The sequence below is a fragment of the Caretta caretta genome, chromosome 12 (assembly GCF_965140235.1).
Source record: "Caretta caretta isolate rCarCar2 chromosome 12, rCarCar1.hap1, whole genome shotgun sequence".
Taxonomy (NCBI): domain Eukaryota; kingdom Metazoa; phylum Chordata; order Testudines; family Cheloniidae; genus Caretta; species Caretta caretta.
Genome location: NC_134217.1, coordinates 42,879,058 through 42,899,084, shown reverse-complemented (window position 1 = coordinate 42,899,084; position 20,027 = coordinate 42,879,058). Strand labels below are relative to the sequence as shown.

Genomic DNA, 20,027 nt, shown 5'->3' with positions numbered 1-20,027 from the left:
TCCATGCTAGCATGAGCACACTACCCGGAGTTCCTGCTTGGATGGGAGTAGCTTTCAGAAAGTTTTTGGCAAGGATGAGCAACCTGACATAAGGCAAACCCTAGCTAGCAGAATCCCTTCCGAGATTAGCAGTGAGAAACAGCTTGTTGGAATGCAATTTTCAGACAGGACTGATGATTTTGGATGTGCAATGTGACACATCTTAAAGGGATCTAATTTTCACAGGACAGGTGCTCAGCCCCTCTAAGGCACCTCAAGTTGGGCCCCAACAGCCACTATCACTTTTGAAAAGCTTGGCCTAAGGCTTTCGGAGCCCAAAAGAGTTGCTAGCAAAGTGCAAGCTGAGGAGGCGTGTGATCCCAGTGAGTCTGGGGCCAAGCCCTGGGGAGGTGCTAGACTGAATGGGTTTAAAATCCCACTCTCACGGTAGCTCAGAACTGACAGCTGGGTCCCCCACAAGGAAGACAAAAGAGCAATCAAGCCTCACCTTGTACAGCTTCAGGCTGGCCTCATGCCTGGAGTTAACTGTGTGCAGACGCAGCTTCTCCAGACTGTTGGTGTAGTAGTCACAGGCATTGCACTTCAGATGCACGGGGTTCCCGATGGCCACACACTTCAGCCTCCACTCGTTGGCTTTGCCACCCTCCTTGATGTGCGCTACTAGCTGGTACTTCTGCACGTGCTTATCCGTTTTGCAGTGGAGCTGGAAGTTTGCCTTGAGCTGTGTGTTGTAACGGCACAGCTTGCACTGGTACGAGTCCCCCATCACGGCCTTCCACTCATCCTCCGGGAGGCTGCGCTCCACATTCATGTGCAGCCCCAGCATGTCCAGGTTGTCTGTAGTGAACTTGTTGCACACAGCACACTGGAAGAGCTTCAGTGATGGGTCGTTCGTTTGCGTGAAGCTCTCACCCAGGTTCATTAACTCCTCGGACACCAGCTGCCCGCCCCCCAGCCGCATGTCCAGGGGGATCTCTCCACCCACTGCAGAAAGGAGAGAGAAAAATACAAGTCAGAAAAGCTGCATCCTGTACCTCCCATGACAGAAGCAGAGCAGAACATTCACTCCCCTGGCATGCCCCCATAATATGCCCACCAGGTCCTGGGTCAGAAGCAAAACACAGCAGAATTTCTCACCCCTTCCCATGCCTGTGCACTGCTGGTATGCCAGGCACAAAAGAGTCAGCTGTCTGGTTCTACAGCCATTGGGCCCGGAGGACAACAGTCCCTTGTTGCCCAGCCCAGGACCTGCTGACCACAGGGCCAGGAGCACAACAGGTCCTCGCCAGCCAGAGAGAAAATAAATGTGAATCCCAACAGATTTTAGGAGGGGTAAAGTCTTCACTTTGCTGCTCTGTGAAAAACTATATGACACTCTCCCACTTGCTGGCTCTTCCACCTATGTGGTTACCTCTGAGGAATTAAACCTTTCTCTCCAGGCAGGCAAGGACACAAGGAAGAGACAAGAAAGGTCACGCATAGGACATCCAAACCCAACCCCTGCTGAATAAGAGACTCTTTGGCCATGACGCACAGCAGTGTGATTAGGAAGTTATGTTGCAGCAGCACCAACTAGACAGCTGCAGCTCCCTAAAAGTGCCATGCTCTCAGCAGTAAGCCTCAGCACTTGTCTGAAACAAAAATTCAGAATGGTAGATATGCTCAAGGAAAGTCCTGGCCAGGGGGAGATCTTATGGCCGAGGAAAGGACAACAGCTAATAACTGGGGAAGTACAAGTATGCGTGTGTGTGTCAGGGAAAAAGTCAGCAGGAAGCATGCTTTCTCTCTCGCTCTGTCATATCCCCGCTCTTCAAATTATCACTGACCCAGCTAAACCAAGAGCTGACCTCCATTCACTTATAGTAAATTAATACAGCAACCTCTTATTTATATGGTTAGAAAGGCTTGAGGACGTGGAAGGAGGGAAGACTCCTCTCCATTACCCAGGATCTCATGCCGAAGCAAATAGCCCAACCACCAGCCTCCATGGGGGAGCTCTGCTTATCTTTCCCCCCACCACACTTCAGCTAGTTTTGGTTTGATTTTTTTCCCCCTTCAACAATTAAGCCTGACTGCATCCCAACTCGGTTTAAGGGGTTATTTAAGCCTTCAAGTCTATAGCTAATCAAAAAAGGGAGATTTTATTCCTTAATGGTTTTCCTTTCTATGCTTTCAGTCATTTGCTGAGGAACAGCCAGGATCAGGAGCTGTCTGAATTTGCTGAGCAGGTGTGCAACCTGTGCAGAATCCAGAAATCTGCACAAACAAGTGCTTCTGGATGGTTGAGGTTAGCCTCCAGTGCAGCGTGTGTGTTGCCTCTCTTCCCTGCAGAGATGCAAGGCCATGATGATGGTTATGTCTCTAGTCAGGGAAGAGCAATGAAGCCTTCACTTCCGTCTGGTTGCAAGGCACAGGTGTCCCACGCCCATGAGCACACACAGAGATAGGAGAAAAGGCTAAACAGGGAAAAGTCCAGCTTGCTTGCACACGCACTCCTTTCCATGTGCCAGGGCTCACAGGGATTAGGGGCCTTTCCTCTGTCTAGGTGCCTTTTTCATCCCCACCACTGTACTGTCTGATCATCTACTCCCTCTCCTGCCAGGGCAGTATTGTGCACCCAAGGACACTTGCTAGTGCAGAATCCACTCATTTTTAGTGCCCCAAACAACAAGGCTTTCTTTACTTCCCTTGGGAGACTTTTCCACAGCCTACCTCCGCCATCCCCAGTCAGGCCATTTTTCCTGACATGCAACCTAGCCCCTCTCTTCTGAGCTAGTCCATCCCAACCACCTCCACAATGAGGAATGCTGAATGGAAATGGAGTCCACGGAATAGCTCATGTTCTACTCAAACCTACAAGCCACAGGCAGGTCTGGGATTCAATGGCAAAGCACCTCCTACCTGCCAAAACAATGAATATGTTTATATGCAGCAAATAAAAAAGGGACAGATGACTAAGGAAGTGAGGGGGAAGAGCTTAAAAGGCATCCATGCAGAACAAAGCCACTCTAATAGACCCAAAGTAAAAGATTTATCCTAACAGCTAGAATTGTGTCCAGTGCTTATTGGCAAGGGCAGGGACTCTGCCCCACAACTCCTAGCTCAAGATTTGTAGCCATGATTCCTAATGCCATAAAGCACACAAGTCACAAATCGCTTCCCGAACGAGCTTAGACACACTCAAGATGCTTGTATTCAGCTGGAGTCACTCAAGAGTAAGACACCAGTAGGTTACTCCACTTCCTCTCAGGAACACTTCCCGACAGCTTAAGGTAGACAGGGCTGGGGACTTTAACAGGGGTATGTCTCAGGAAACCCTAAACATGTTGACTCCCCATAAAGTTGACAATGTCAACAAGCTACATTATAAAAGAGTAGAAATTCTTTCTACTGGCAACCCGGAATGGTTAAAAAAAAAAGTCACAGCAAAGACAAAACCATTGCCACCTTCCTCAAAGAGGCAAGTTGGGACAACAGATATGTGGAAGAAAATTGTAGTTACTTTTGTTTGTAGAGCCTTCCATTCCTCAGTTTTCCTTTTCAATGTTCTGTGTTCTTTCCCCCTCTCAAACAAACAGATCTTTCGAAAATTTAAGATCATCAAGCCCCCCCTGTGCGGCAATGAGTTATGTTGCTACAGGAGTATAGGAAAAAGATGCTGGAGTCTTGGGCACCCAAAACATAGTGCCTTAGGAGTCACGGTCTTAGACCAAGCTAGCCTGTTCAGTCTCAATGGATGAATAAGATTACAAATGACAGAGTTCAGGAAAAAGAGGTCAGGTCAGAGGAATGTGGGTGCTCTCCTTGTATATGTAATTTCTGAAAGCAGTGTCAAATAATTGTGGTTATAGTGAACTGGGGTATAGAGAAAGGGTTATTTCAGCTGGTAGATGCTACAGACCCTTGCCAGAGCTGATCTGGTAGAGTTCTATTATGCTTCACTGTTTCATATTGGATTGGCAATAGGAAGCTCAAATACACACAGATGTATGCACACCGTGTGGACTATAGCAAGGATTCGGGTAGGTGAAGATACAGTTGTGTCCTTTAACTGACTATAGCAGCATATCAGACTTCCAAGAATAGATTTAGCCCATCATTCCAAATTCTAACTGCACTCTGAGGCAGTAAATTCCTTGGGGCAGGGACTGTGTCTTTACTGACGTCTTCTACAGCACCAATTGTCATGTCAACATGCACGCATGCATAATAAAGTCTTGTTTCCAGGTAATAAAGTACCGTTAATATGCCTGTTCAGAGAACATGCTGTGCGGACGACAAACCCCCTTCAAAATAAAGAGATCACCTCCCTTCCCTACACCAGCCAACCTTGGTCCAACCCTTCCTAGCCTAACAACTCTCGGTGGTCAAGCTTTGAGTTTGAGATCTCAAACCAGCACCCACTGCAACCGTCCCTACTCCCCTTCACCAAGCAAATATCACTCACTCTAGAAGCCTCTATCACGACTGTCAATCACATTTATCCTGACCTACCAATTATCAATACATTTCACTTCTCCAGATCCATATCCCCATAACTAACATCTATCCTCACTAATACAATGTAACTGCCAAGCACCTGACCTCCCGCTTTCTCATTAAGCACCCCCCTTCAATAGTATGCTTCACGCTCTCCAAACTAAGGAGGGAGTATAAGGTACCCTTGGTGCAGGCACTGGAGAACCCTTAACAATCCAATCAGCGATGTTCACCCATTGCATCCTCTCTCAGTGGCTTCACTATTCAATTCATCCACAGAGTTTCCTGAAGTTCACAAGAAATACATAGGAACACAGGAGAGTGCCAAGAATTTCTGAAGATGAGAAAAAATTAGGGTGAGAAGGGAGAAGGGTCTCTATCCCTTTTGTGATTCACCGAACTATGTATGTATTCCATGGAGCGCTACAGGTATTTCAGAATAGGATTGGGGAAAACAGATTGGGATGGACAGCACCTCATCCACCCACAGGGCCTTACGGCAAAAAGAAAATCCCTCTCCCCCCCGCACAGAAATGACAGCAGCAAAAACAGGGAAACACTTCAACCTCACCTAGAGACGGAGCCACGGTTGCCATAGGGCTGGTGGGATCGAGCTGGTATCCACCCATCCTGAACGGGGCATCGGAGGAAGTGCTGTCCATCTTCAGGCTGGGCAGACTCACGTTGTGTGCCAGATAGTACTGGTACAGTTCGGCCTCGGCCGGGGAGGGCAGGCTGCCAAGGCCCAAATGCCGGCTGTGCTGGATTTGGGTCATATTCTGCTGAAGCAGCATCATATTGTGCATGTGCTTCTCACTGGTCATGTGAATGCGAAGGTTCCTAGCTACGTTGGTTTCGTAGTCACACACCTCACACCGCCAGGTGGGTTTGGTTTTTGGTTTGGTGGGCGAGGGGGCCCCACAGGTGCTACCAATGTTTGCTGCCGCGGCTGCTGCCGCGGCCGCAGCCGCCGCCGCTGCCCCAGCCGTGTGACTGAAGACCTGCTCTCCCCCTCCATTCTGCAGGGTTTGCATGTTGTTGAGATGCTTGTCGGACTGCATATGAATACTGAGGTTGCCTTTGGTAGTAGTGGAGTAGTTACAGACCTCGCAACGAAAAGGCTTGTAACCACAAGTGTAGCTCTCGCCCCGTGCCAACCGGGGGTGTGGCTGCCCACTCTTGCAGTACACGCACGAGCCACCTGGCTCGGGGTGCTTCTCCTTCATGTGTGCCTCAAGTGTCTGCTGGTATTTGTAGTGCCAATTGCACTTGGGACACTTGAGTGTCTTACACGAGTTGCGAGAATGCATCATGGTCATGTGGCCACCTAGTGACCGTGAGGAGCCCAGGACTGTGTCACACTTTGGGCACTCCACACCACTCCCCGAGGGGCACTCCCCACCCCCAAGCTCACAGAGGGGACCAGTGTGCTGGTGATGGGAGATGTAGCTCCCATCCTCGCCCTCTGCACTCTCATTTGGTTCTGGTGCTGTGGCATTGTCTTTATTGGCACTTTCATCGATGAAGTCCAACCTCCTGCTGCCCTCTGCCACGCTGGCTCCACCGCCCTCATTGTTAAAGCTTAAACGACTCCTCCTGTTTGCACCATCAAAGACAAAGGAAGAAGCAGAATTAGAAATAGAAGAAGCTGTGCCCCTTGACAGGGTCTGGAGCACGTTAGGCATTAAGGGAGAGTTAGAAATGCTTTGGTTTGAGAGAGCAGGGTCCTTTTTGCTGCTGCTACCTGCCACAGCCCCAGACTCTTCATGGGGCCCATCTTCCAATTCATCCTCCAACTCGCTTGGAAACAGTCCTTTGCAACCCTCATCGTCGTCGTCGTCTTCTTCCTCCTCCTCTTCCTCCTCCTCCTCCTCCACATCCTCCTCTTCTTCGTCCTCCTCCACATCCTCAGCTGGTTCTGCTTTTTCCGAGAGGCTATCCTGGTCACCCAGTTCTTGCTTCTCGCTGTCTGTTGCCCCGGGGTCTTTTCCCTCTGAGGATTTGGTAGGACTGGAAGCCAGCGGGCCCAGGGGAACTGAGGTAATTGGGGTTTTCAGAGCTGAGCTGGTCAGCCCACCAAGGTTCAAGAGGGCACCAGGCGCCAAGATGCCTGATGGTGGCTGCTCTGCTAAACTGGCAGTGCCAGCCTGGACAGCCTCTTCCCCTTCCATTCGAATGCCACTGAATTTACCATAAAAGCTGTGTCCAGGGCCTATGAGGTTAGCTGCGGAAACTAAAGGGTGTTGAAAGTTTTTGTTTTTTGGTTCCAGAAAACTTACAAGGGGTTCCTTGTCTTTGCCTATCCCTTGGATGATAGCGGAGATGTTCTTATTGCTAAGAATTTTCCGCTCCTCCTCACTCAGAGTCATTCGATGGTCATGCACTGCATGGGTCACAAATGAGCGGACATACCCAAAGGAGAGCTTGCACAAGAAACACATCAGTATGGGCTTCCTCTTCCCATAGAGCACAAAGCCATCAAATTTGGACAGGTCCACATTGTTGGGAACATCTTTGGATACACAGGAGCTTTTGGCAGAACCATCGCTGTTCAGGTAATCCTTGTTGCTTTTGTGTCGCACATCAAAAACGCGGAAGCTGTGCAAGACGGGGCTGATGCCCGTCAGGGCTGAGGTATTCGGGAAGGACTGGTCTGAGCCCTCAAACCATTTCCCGAAGGATGAGGCTATGTGGAAAGTATTAATGATCTGTGGATACACGGGTGCAGCAGAGGAGGGTTCTCCTGGTTTGCCCCCAGCATTGGGTAGAGAGTTCATAACGAATGAAGGGAGAGCCCCACTGCCACTGGCTCCCCCACTTTGGATCAACTGGTTGACGCTTTCAACAATATACGCGGAGCCATCTGGCTGGTAGACTATTTCTCCAGCAAGGTTCTCCACATCACTCTCCTCGTCCCCCTCCTCACTGGTATCACTCCCACTTTCCTCCCTCAGTGGAAGAGGTGGGCGGGCACTGGGGCAATGGTGCTCCATATAGGTCTGTAAACTGGCAAAGGAGGCCAAGCATTCGTTGCAGCTGACCTCTTTGCTAGTGGACTCAGTGTTGGGGCCAGCTGAGTTGATGCTGTCTGGAATGCGCTCATTAAAGGGGACCCTCAGGCTGTCTAGGGCCCCGTGGTTTTCGGTTGTGGACTGCTCCATGCTACTGGGTTTGTCAGGGAGGTGGGTGCTGTTGAGTTCAGTCCATTGCTGGTGCTGAGGGATGCCACACCCATTGTCCTTCCCAGAGATGACAGGCGAGTCACAGCCTTCCATGGTAAGGCCTGCATGGAGCTTTCATTGCACCCACTACGGCTTGGACCTAAAGGCAAAAAGAGAGGGGGGAGACAGAAAGAAAGAGAAAGGCGAATAAGTTAGAGAAGGCACACACCGCATTTCCACACAGCACAGTCACTATAATGCACACAGTCCATTTCATCCTAGAGCATCCAAAGCCCTAGAGGGGAGATGGCGCCCCACTAATAAGCTCCTGAAATGCAAGACCTAACCCAAGGTAATGAGGATAATGCAAAGGGACTGAAGCCAGGGAGAACAACCGTGTGGGGGGCTGAAAGAGCACTAAAACCAGTTCCTCACTGGAGGAGGAAAAGGTGGACTTGCCCCTCTTTTGCTATTCAGTGATGGAGTTAGAAAAAGTAAGAGTCAGACTGAGGCACTAGGCGTGGCCACGGTGCAGTGACCCCACCGAAGACTAGTAACTGCACTGTTTCTCTAAGAAGCTTAGGATATTTTTAAAAATGATGCAATTTAAACTAGAAAAGCCTTTGGGGTGGAAACAGAATTAAGAAGCTACCATGAAGTAATGTAAGTAACAGCTGCAATATTAAACCTCTATGGAGAATGTGCCACAGAGGCCCTCCCATTCCCTTCACTATCAGGGGAAATAACACACTTTCCCAGTGCACACGTACAGAGCAAGTGACTCCTGAACTTGAATTCTGCCACTTCAAGACACATTCTTCTATTAAAAGTCCTGGTAATAGAGAGAACATTGCTGTACCCTTCACACATCCATCTTTGCCATGGACCACCAAGACCTGGACCAACTCCCAAGGTTCTCAAACTCACGGGACACCGCACTCACAGGGATTTAACTACTTGGATATCTAGGCAGTTAAATTCAGCCAAACACATAGCAGAGAGGATATGAAATTATTTAAGAACGTAGAAACTGCCAAACAAGATCAAATCAAGGGTCCATTTTAACCAGTATCCTGTGTCAGGAGCCAGTATCAGATGCTTCAAAGGAGGCAAGAAACCCCATAGTACACAACCTGCTAATGGGTAAAGTTTCTTTCCAACCCTCATGTGTAAATGGTTGGTTTATGCCCTGAAGCATGAGAGTTTACACCGCTCCTATTTTTTTCTACTGTCTAATATAACTAGATGTCCTCATCAGCTGTAGGTGTCTAATCCTTTTTGAATCCTATTAGGAGCTTGATCTCAGTGATATTCTGTGGCAGTGAGTTCTACAGGTTAATCATACATTATTTAAAACCATTATTTCCCTTTATTGCTTTAAACATATTACCTTATAATTTCATTGGACAGCCTTGTTTTTGCATTATAAGAAAAGGAATAATGGAAAGACTAAATGACCTCTAGACCATGCAGACAGTAAATGATGGGACAAAGAGCAATAGACGGGACTGGAAGATGGTACAGAACATCTTTTCCCCAGACAAATGGATTGATTTAAAACACGCACACACGCTTGATGAAGGACAGGGCAGACGCAATACCTTTGGATGTCTGATTTATACTTCTTTACAAAATGTATTCCTATCAGCTTTGACTGAGAACTGTGACATGAACTGAAAATCGGTCAAAAGAGCCAGCAGAAGCGAAAGTGATGGCTGGTCCCAACTTCTCCCTCAAGTTCATGTCAACTGTCCTTCCCGAAACTGGCAGAAGTCTAATCTCAACATGGCAAAACCAGCTATGGGCAACTCGGCTGTAAGGCTGTAAACAAAGGAAAGGACACACATTGTTTCTCAGGAGAAGAGCCAAACACTGCGCCTCGCACAAAGCATTGCAGCATTTCACAAGAGTTAGCTGTGCTAGCTCTGAGCAAGTCTTACAATCCCTTCACCCCACCATGGCTCCGTTTGAAGCCATTCAACGTTACAGAGCAGTGGGTGTGCTGGAAGGGTATCCGCACATGCATAATGAGTCCTAAGGTCAGCCTACAATGCCCCTGCCCAGAATTTTGTCACACCTACTCCAGGGTTCACTAGAGGTCCCCAGGGCTCTGTTATTAGCCCCTTCTATCTATACCCAACTCTCGTTCAACGTAAGGATGATCGTTAAAGCCATGTTTTTGATGACTCATCTTTACCTTGCTACTTCGGACAAGTCTCCTGTCTGAGCTAAAATCTCTTCCTGTCAGACATCCCTTGTGGATGTCCAGCTAGCAACTCAATTCTACATGGCCAAAACTACATGACCTGCCCGTCCCAACTCCTATCAGACACCACCGCCACCATCCTCCTCATCACTCAGGCTCATAATCTCTCTCTCTCTCTCTAGGCCCACATATTCAAGCTGTGTAAATCCTACCACTTCTTCCTGCTCAACAGCTCTAATGGTCAGCTTTTTCCTCTATCTGTAAAACTCATCCAAGCCCGCAGTATCTCATGTCTTTACTGTTACAGCCATCTCTTTGCTGTTCTTAACAAATGCCATCAAATCTATTCAAAAGCTGCTAGAGAAGTCACCTTCCTGGCTTGTCATTTCAGCCATGTTACCCTACTATACCCCTTTGCATCCTGGCACCGGCCCCATTCCCCATTATACCAAACAAAGTACTTGGTTGGATACTTTTCATTTTATATGCTACTGAGCCATCAACCCCGATCCCTGGGCCAAAGCTGCCAGCCACAATTACCAATTTGACAAATTTTCCAACAAGCATCTTGGTGCTCTCTCCCATGGTGCCGCTTATTCATGGGAGACGCTCCCTGTAAAAACCCACAGTAGCAGATGTTATCCTCTGACTTTCCTTGAAACCCACCTATGACACAATATCTGCAAACACCTGAAGATAGCAATGCAGCTGGTGTCCAGTGGCTGCTGCGTACAACATTAATCCTGTTTCATTATTACCTCATGTTCCCACAAACTGCTGCATCCACCGGTGGTCTCTTGTCTTATAAGCCCTTTGGGGCACAGTGCATCTTTTTGGTACATATATATACACACAGTGCCTAGCACAAGGCCCTGGTCCTGGATCAGAGCCTCTAGGCACGACCACAATGCAAACAGCCACCAACAACTAACAACGGACTGCCAAACAGCGGGAGCTTGTAACAAATCATGACACGCTGGTTTTGGTTATGTACACAGAGGCATCGCCACATAGATGGAGGAGGCAGTAATTCTTCTCTGTACAGCTCTGCTGCAACTGCAACGGACATACAGAAGTCATTGCTAAGCACCTCATTACCACAATGAGCACAGAAACCAGAGCTCAAAAACCTCAGCAGTCATCTAGAACATGTTTAAACCAATGCAGTGATTATTCCTGCAGTGCTACTTAACTGTCCAGGCTAGTTGTGAACGTCCCAAGTATTGAGTTTCCCTGACTTTCCCTGAGAGATTATTTCAAACCCTAATACATCTTCATCAGGAATTCCTGCGATATTCAGCCTAAGCTTTCCATTTCTTAATTTTATACTTTAGTCTTAATTATGCCTCCTTGAGTCAATCTAAGTATTGCATTTATGCCTACATAATTTTTAAAATGACCTTTCCCCACTAATCATTTCTTACAGCTCCCTAGTCATTTTGGTTGCTATTCTCTGAACTCCCTCCATTTAATCTGTAACTTTCTTCTTCTGAGGTGCCAAAAACCGAACAATACGTCCCGTTTGGTCACACCACTCCAGACCAGTAGAGAGGAATCGGCACCTCACGGATCCATAGAGATGATGCTTTTGTACATACAAGCCAACATTGCACTTGCCTTTTTTGCAGCCCTGTTACTTTACAAACTCCAACAGAATTAGCTGTCCACCACCAACTTTGGGGCTCTTTCAATACAACTAATCTGTAATTTTTTAATTATATGCTTTGAAAATGTAAAATGCTTTATTAACTGCTAACTATCATGATCAGAGTTTATAAATGTATCTGACCCAAGGACTGAACCTAGTAGCTATGGTGAAAGACAGCTGCGTTGCTACATTCTTCCAAAGCTGTATGCCCTGAAATTTAAAGGAATACCGTAAAAAAGAAAAAGCTACCCCCTTCACGAATTCGGCCCCATTGACCATGCACTGTATTTAACTCTAACACCATGAAATACATAACAAATGAACTTTTCATTTAATAAAAATTTTTAAATGTTACTTATGGGGGTTGGTGACATAGAAAAAAAAATATTAGCTACACGTGCAATTTGACAAATTTCACCGACTTGAATGTTTGCCAAGAAACGTCTCACCAGCTACAGAGCTGGCTGAATCCCACAAAAAGTGGTTGTTGAATAAATTACTTGACTATAGCAAAGTTACTTGAGGAATGTGTCACTTGGCAAATTTGCTATACCTGCTCTTTTTTCCTGACTTCGTTCTTCACCCACATTTATTTTTTTTTCCTATAATGGATCATGGTGGATATTTTCCTAATTTGCCATCTATGCTATTTCTTCTTTCCCTTCTCTCTCAATGTGTATTTCCCTCTCCCTAGATAAGTTCTCTTCCTCCTCCAATATATTATCACTTCCACCTCTCTCATTACATATTGTGACAAAGTTCCTCCTCTGCCTTGGTGGGTCCTGCGCTTATTGGTGGCTTTGCTTGTCTCGGAGAATCACAGCAGCCCTCAGTTTGGCCACTTTTGCTAGTGGCTGAAACCTGCCATTCACTCAGCTAACCTCATCACTGGCCAGCATGGGAAAAAGGAAGGAGAACAATTCCCGCAGTCTCTGCTGATCCACCATGTGGGTCAGGGAACAGCCCAGAGACATTCCCCTCTGATGGAATCCACAGTCCAGGTCAACTCCTCCCGTGTCTGACCAGGAGTTGGGAGGTTTGGGGGGAACCCGGGCCTGCCCTTTACTCCGGGTTCCAGCCCAGGGCCCCGTGGAATGCAGCTGTCTAGAGTGCCTCCTGGAACAGCTGTCCGACAGTTACAACTCCCTGGGCTACTTCCCCATGGCCTCCTCCCAACCCCTTCTTTATCCTCACCACAGGACCTTCCTCCTGGTGTCTGATAATGCTTGTACCCCTCAGTCCTCCAACAGTCCGCGTTCTCACTCTCAGCTCCTAGTGCCTCTTGCTCCTAGCTCCTCGCACACATGCCACAAACAGAAGTGAGGTCCTTTTTAAACTCAGGTGCCCTATTAGCCAGCCTGCCCTAATTGATTCTAGCAGCTTCTTAATTGGTTCCTGGTGTCCTAATTAGCCTGCCTGCCTGAATTTGTTCCAGCAAGTTCCTTCTTGTTCTGGAACTGCCCCTGTTACTTTACCCAGGGAAAACGGACCTGCTTAATCTGGGTCTAAGATATCTGCCTTCTAACACTCTCCTGTAGCCATCTGGCCTGCCCCTGTCACAATATACATATGCACACACATGCCTGCACTACACTTTCTTCTGAGTTATCCCCTCAGTCTGCCCCATTCACACCAATCCCATGGATAAAATGTGTAATTTCTGTGATGCTCTGTCCAGGACTAAATTTGCAAGCAGTAAGCTAGGAAGAAAGCTGATAAGACTCTCCAAGTGAGAAGCCAATTCTCTCACATCCCACCTGCTGGGACTCTTTTCAGGGTGCTGTTCCTGGACCCTGTTTGGGAGTTCCATCTTTTTGTCTGCCTCTGGCTAGCAGTTTGATCACTTACGCTCCCCAAGGCTCTCTGGCAGGTGAAAAAAAGCAAGACTCTAAACCATCCCAAAGTCTCCCAACAAAGGTACCTGGAAAGCCATCGTCAATATTCTCTTGGGAATTAGCTTCTTGGAAAAAGTAAGTCTGTAAAAGATTCATTCTGTTTGTAACCCTCAACACACACACAAGCAAGTGTTCATTCCCATTAACACAGTATTACTTTGTTAAACAAGAGTCAAAGTAATAGGGACAGAACTAAAATAAGAAAATGCAATTGACTTCTCAAGAAATATTTAAAGCCAAGAAATAGGGCCACTCAAAATTCTAGACTATTTCTGGGAATACATCTGATTGGCTGGAAGATGCCTGATTGACAGTTCGGGCCAAAAAGGTTAGCAGGGCCAATGGGGTGGGAGGGTTAACAGCCTGATTGTAAAATCAATGTCGTAAATGCTTGGTAAGTTACAGAAACATGCGGGAAGAGGAGGCCACGATTGATAAAGGACTGCGGCTTTGATGCGGCACTGGGGACTTGTTTATTGACAGGCAAGCCAATCTCCTCTCCAGGCCAGGCCAGGCCAGAGAAACCTGCAAGCATTTACCAATTAATTGGTGGGCTTTTCTGCCTCTGTGTTGCTCTAACAACCCTTCCCCACTCAGCCAGTTAACTGGCTCAGGAGATGCTGCTTTAAGAATCTCCTTTCTTTTGTCTTTGATTTTCTGAATCTCAGAAGGCTGCTAGTGAGAAACTCCTGAGCCAGAATGCCCTGAATGCACTACTTCCATTGGCTCCTGGACAGGTTTCTGTCCTCTCTGCTCTGTGACTGGGAGCTTTCTTGCCCATTCCTTTCAGCCCCAAGAACAGACCTACTTTCCTGGGATGGGGCCAAGAAAGAAGACATACAGACAGCTGATCGTTCCCATTCATATACGAATGGCAGATTTCAGCGCTTTCCATGATTTGCATGTTTAAAGCAAACTAGATTCTAAATGGGGTGACTGACACACTAGTTCAGTATTAGTGCCTTGGGTTAGGCCTAGACCTAACATTTCCCATCCCGACTGACCAAGAACAGGGGCAACAAGATGTAAGAGAATTGGCTGAGCCCTCCTGCACAAGCATCTTTTGTACATTTCCTCATCCTCTTACAATTCTCTCTCTCTTCTTCTTTACTGTTTATCAGCCAGTCAATAATGAAAGGTTGTTCTTACTTAAGGAGGCAGAAGTCAACTCGTCAAGTCGATCAGCACTCTGTCTGTAAACATGGGTTCCCATACAGTCAGTGATCTTTAGTTAGAGAAAGAGAACATGTGAGAACCCAAAGACCACCTGTGCTTCCACACACTGCATAGTGAGCAGAAGGAAACACTTCCTGTTCAATCCCTCCTCTAGCCTCTTCTCTCACCTGTGTTATACAAACCCCACAACTATCCTTCAGGCTTTTGTCACTCAGCTCAGTCAGCCATAACCCTTTAGTTTAATCCTTCCCCGGTCCCTACGTTTTCCCTTTTAAATCTCTGCATCTCAAGGCCTCCCAGAACACTGCCTGGGTGCATTTGCTGATTAGATGATGAAGAATTATGGGCCAGTATCTTCAGCCACAAGAACAGCAATGTCTTCTTACCAGGATTAAACCACATTCAGGTGGGTGAAGCAATAAATTACACTACAAATATTCCAAAAACTTTCACCAAGGGCCTCCACTAACCACAAAAGTTCCTTTTGCAGCCATTTGCCTGTCCAGAACATGAGTGAAGTCAATCCCAGCTTCTCACTGGGTGATCTCATACAGCATTCACTCCCCCACCACCCTTACCCCACCCTCAGTGATCCCTGTTCCAATATTTCCAGTGCTAGCAGCTGGTATAAAGCCAGCTTCCTTCACTGTGCTTCAGCAAACAGCTGACCTCTGGGTGCAGGCTCTGGTCTAAACAGCCTACTTCCTTACCCCCTTAAAGGGCTGAGGCTGTCGCAGTCATGAAAGGCAGAGAATGGAAAGCGGGAGGGAGGAGAGGGTTCCTGCTGTTGCTCAAGCTTCCCGAGAATTAAATATGAACAGCCATGCTGTGTAATTTTAAATTGTTAATTAGCACAGGGTTAATTAGGCGGCCCTTTCACAAGAGGCTGTTTGGCAGTAAACCAAGACTGGAAGCGATGAGAAAGTAGGAAAACAAAAGGAGAGACAGTGAAAAACTGTTCCCTCTGCAAAAAGGGGGAGCAACATCGGGTGAGAGACAGGCAGACACTTGCCACTGCTGGCCATGACCCTGGCAGACACCTTGAGGTGCAGCCCGGCCCAGCTGCAGACTGCCCAGGTCAGCGTTCTGGAGAGGAAAGAGCTCAACTAACAGAAGGCCTGCTCCTTCACAGCTTGCCCCAGCCACAGGTCAGCCGGCAGCAGGGCCTCACGTGACATTTACTGGGTTAGGTGTGAGCCTTGGTTTCAGTGAGGACATGAACATGTTTCTTGACTTTAGCAAAGCTTTTGACACGGTCTCCCACAGTATTCTTGTCAGCAAGTTAAGGAAGTATGGGCTGGATGAATGCACTACAAGGTGGGTAGAAAGCTGGCTAGATTGTCGGGCTCAACGGGTAGTGATCAATGGCTCCATATCTAGTTGGCAGCCGGTATCAAGTGGAGTACCCCAAGGGTCGGTCCTGGGGCCGGTTTTGTTCAATATCTTCATAAATGATCTGGAGGATGGTGTGGATTGCACTCTCAGCAAATTTGCGGATGATACTAAACTGGGAGGAGTGGTAGATACGCTGGAGGGGAGGGATAAGATACAGAAAGACCTAGACAAATTGGAGGATTGGGCCAAAAGAAATCTGATGAGGTTCAATAAGGATAAGTGCAGGGTCCTGCACTTAGGACGGAAGAACCCAATGCACAGCTACAGACTAGGGACCGAATGGCTAGGCAGCAGTTCTGCGGAAAAGGACCTAGGGGTGACAGTGGACGAGAAGCTGGATATGAGTCAGCAGTGTGCCCTTGTTGCCAAGAAGGCCAATGGCATTTTGGGATGTATAAGTAGGGGCATAGCGAGCAGATCGAGGGACGTGATCGTTCCCCTCTATTCGACATTGGTGAGGCCTCATCTGGAGTACTGTGTCCAGTTTTGGGCCCCACACTTCAAGAAGGATGTGGATAAATTGGAGAGAGTCCAGCGAAGGGCAACAAAAATGATTAGGGGACTGGAACACATGAGTTATGAGGAGAGGCTGAGGGAGCTGGGATTGTTTAGCCTGCAGAAGAGAAGAATGAGGGGGGATTTGATAGCTGCTTTCAACTACCTGAAAGGGGGTTCCAAAGAGGATGGCTCTAGACTGTTCTCAATGGTATCAGATGACAGAACGAGGAGTAATGGTCTCAAGTTGCAGTGGGGGAGGTTTAGATTGGATATTAGGAAAAACTTTTTCACTATGAGGGTGGCGAAACACTGGAATGCGTTACCTAGGGAGGTGGTAGAATCTCCTTCCTTAGAGGTTTTTAAGGTCAGGCTTGACAGAGCCCTGGCTGGGATGATTTAACTGGGAATTGGTCCTGCTTTGAGCAGGGGGTTGGACTAGATGACCTTCTGGGGTCCCTTCCAACCCTGATATTCTATGATTCTATGATTCCTGGTAAACATTTCTGTAGGCAGCAGCAGCTCGAGAGTTCCCTATTGTGGGAAGTTATATAAGAAAGGCTTTAACTTTGTAAATATGCACCTAGCCCTTCTGGCAACAGACACCGTAGGAATCAATAGTGTAAGTGCATACCGCACCACCTCCTACATTAGTATCCTGCCTTAAACACCCAGTGGGCAGCTGGACCTCAGTGCTGTGATCCCAAAGTAGGGGAACTTTGGAACTGCAAAGAAGCTTATTCTGTCTCGTCTTTCCAAGGTGGCTTGCTGAAATGCATGGTAAGGAGGATGGAGCAAGATAAGTGGTCCAGTATATAGGTTAGTGGAGTAGCTCCTGCTGACACTGGAATTAGTTTTTATGACATCTATTCAGCTGACTGAGCTTATTCCTAGATTCACAGATTCCAAGGCCAGAAGGGACCATTGTGATCATCTAGTCTGACCACATGTGTAACACAGGCCAGAGACCTGCCCTGCAATAATTCCTGGAACAGCTCTTTCACAAAAAAAATCCAATCTTGATTTTAAAATGGTCAGTGATGGAGAATCCACCATGCCCCTTGCGGAATTGTTCCAATGGCTCTCACCATTAAAATTGACACTATTTCCAGTCTGAATTTGTCTAGCTTCAACTTCAGTTATTAGAAGCTGGGGTTGGTAGGGAAGGGCAAGATCTCAGACGAGGCCCCCTGGTTATCAGGACTACTTAGGGATGACAGTCTACTCAGCCCCTTCCAGACCCATCCTTCTTCCCGCATAGCTGGCTCTTTTCCAGCCTCTTTTGCAGAGAAGCCAAAAGGGAACACCCTCTGTTTTCTCATTTGTGTAAATACGCCAATCCCAAAGCACAAGAGGGACCTCCTGAGGATGACCCAGAAGCAGCTCCTCCACAGAGCAGTCTAACATTTATTTAGCCCCCTAGTATTGGCTGTATTCATAGCTTGATTCTCCTACTAATTGGAAATCTAGTGGGGGGGGGGAGGGAAGAGAGAGAGACACACACACACTCACACACACACACAGAAACCAAGTATCATGGCCCCAGCAAATCTTGGGAGTGCAGGTGTGGAGACTCTGGAGCACTGACCCTTTCCACATACCTGTGACAGACAGGGCAACTTCCGGCAATCCCTCTGGGCAACCATGTTGTATTAAGTGTATCAATGGCTTTTGTATCAATGTGGGCTACAGACTATGTGCATTCAACGGGGGGAAGGTTACCACAGCTCCTCCAGGAAGTGAAAACAGCAGGGGATGATCAAGGCAAATCGCTCAGGTTATAACACCTCCAGAGAGGTGCTACCTCCTATGGAGCATCAGGTATTCTGGTTCAAACTGGAGTCTCCCGAGACCAACAGACAAAGAAAAGCCATTTGGATAAACAGCTCAAGCTTAAACTGTCTTGGGGCCTTCGTTCTCATTCCGGATCGAACATGGATGAACTTGTAACCACGGGGAAAAGCCAGTTGTGGGTTTTGACAGACTAACATCTATCAGAGCCCTAGGCTCGAACCAGGGGATGACCTCAAGTAAGCTTTTTTAGCATGCGTATAGGTTATTTTATTGTTTTAATATGTTTGCTCTGTATTGCTATTACCTTTAGAATAAATGTGCTTGCTTAGAAAGAGCTGTGTGCTAACACTGATCATAGCCCTCAGAGAGAAAGCAAAGTGTGGGCAGCAGTCTTGCTTGCTGAGGATAGCGGTGCAGGCAGACAGCTGCGTAGCCTTAAAATCCCTGCCCAGAAGTAACAGCTAGGAGCCTGCAAGTGGGTGCCCTCAAGGGAGGGGAAATACAGGTTCACACTCACACACCGCTCGGCACCATGTATGCTTTGTTACAGGGATACCAAAACCCTGCACTGCCCATCAAGAACACGGACCTCATGTATCAGACAGTCACAGATTTCCATGTAGGTTAACTGGATAAAGCTGGATGCTGTTGCATACCAGGTAAAGTAGATGATGGGAAATATCGGTTTGCAAAATTATCAGCTTTTCACAGTACCCAGAATACACAGCACAGCCATCTATAATAAAGAGTGTGAAATCTATTAATTATAGGGAAAGCTGGAAGCAAACCCTATATTTAGGTTGCTTAATATTTACATTACCAAAAATTATTGCAACTTTTTTTGAGGAGCTCTAAACACCTCTACTGTTTGCAGCACCTTTGAAGTTAGCATGTGGAAAGTCCGTGGGCCAGAGAAGTACCTTTTTTTTGGCCCCAGGAAATGCCATTCATGTTTTGCTGATGTGAATGGTTAAAAATTCCCAATTCCCCTTTGTCACCAGCAAACCTTTGGAAAGATGTGGCACCCTGCCAAAATAACAACCAAATATTCTTAGATTGGGCCCCTGCCGCCGCTTGCTGCGGACACCGCATTGTAAGCGGAGAGATGCCAGGTAAGCTGCAACAGGGAAGGAAGGGGAAGAGAGCCAGGCCAGACTCCTCCCAACTATCCCCTGAACCCAATACCCAGCCCCAGCAACCCATGCCCTGCTGGGACACCACCTTTCCCCTGCTGCCAATTCTGTAACCATTCTGCCTTCTAGCTCAAGCAGCAGAGGCGAGTTAACACAGTATTGAAAGGTCACAGTTCCTATGCTACTGTGGATGCATTATGCATGCCCATATTTTTTAAACCTTTTCCTTTTTAAAAGCATAGGGAATTATATGCAGAAAAGGCTATGTTCAAAACAGTTAGATTGCAAAGCCAAGCACTTAAAAATTAAGAAACTCCAGAATGTAGGTTTCAGAGTAGCAGCCGTGTTAGTCTGTACTCGCAAAAAGAAAAGGAGGACTTGTGGCACCTTAGAGACTAACACATTTATTTGAGCATGAGCTTTCGTGAGCTACAGCTCACTTCATCGGAAGCCCGATCAGATGCATCGGGCATCCGATGAAGTGAGCTGTAGCTCACGAAAGCTCATGCTCAAATAAATGTGTTAGTCTCTAAGGTGCCACAAGTCCTCCTTTTCTTTTTTCCAGAATGTAGGTTGCCCATGCAGGCTTAACTCAGACCCTTAGAGCACAAATCTGTAGTAATCTGAATGCATACTGTTGCTTCC

The 20,027-nt window shown here is 47.3% G+C and overlaps 1 protein-coding gene across 4 annotated transcripts in view; it reads right to left on the bottom strand.

The window, feature by feature from the left end:
• Positions 1-20,027, bottom strand: part of ZFHX3 (zinc finger homeobox 3) — a 930,873-nt gene that overhangs the window by 183,000 nt on the left and 727,846 nt on the right. For 3 of the 4 annotated variants that reach the window (XM_075118499.1, XM_075118500.1, XM_075118501.1), the window contains 2 exons: positions 5,051-7,800; positions 488-984 (listed from right to left, as the gene is read on the bottom strand). In XM_075118499.1, coding sequence (XP_074974600.1) covers positions 488-984; positions 5,051-7,754 — 3,201 coding nt within the window. In that variant the 5' untranslated portion in view covers positions 7,755-7,800. The remainder of the gene's footprint in view (positions 1-487; positions 985-5,050; positions 7,801-20,027) is intronic. The other variant, XM_075118502.1, reaches the window with a different exon arrangement.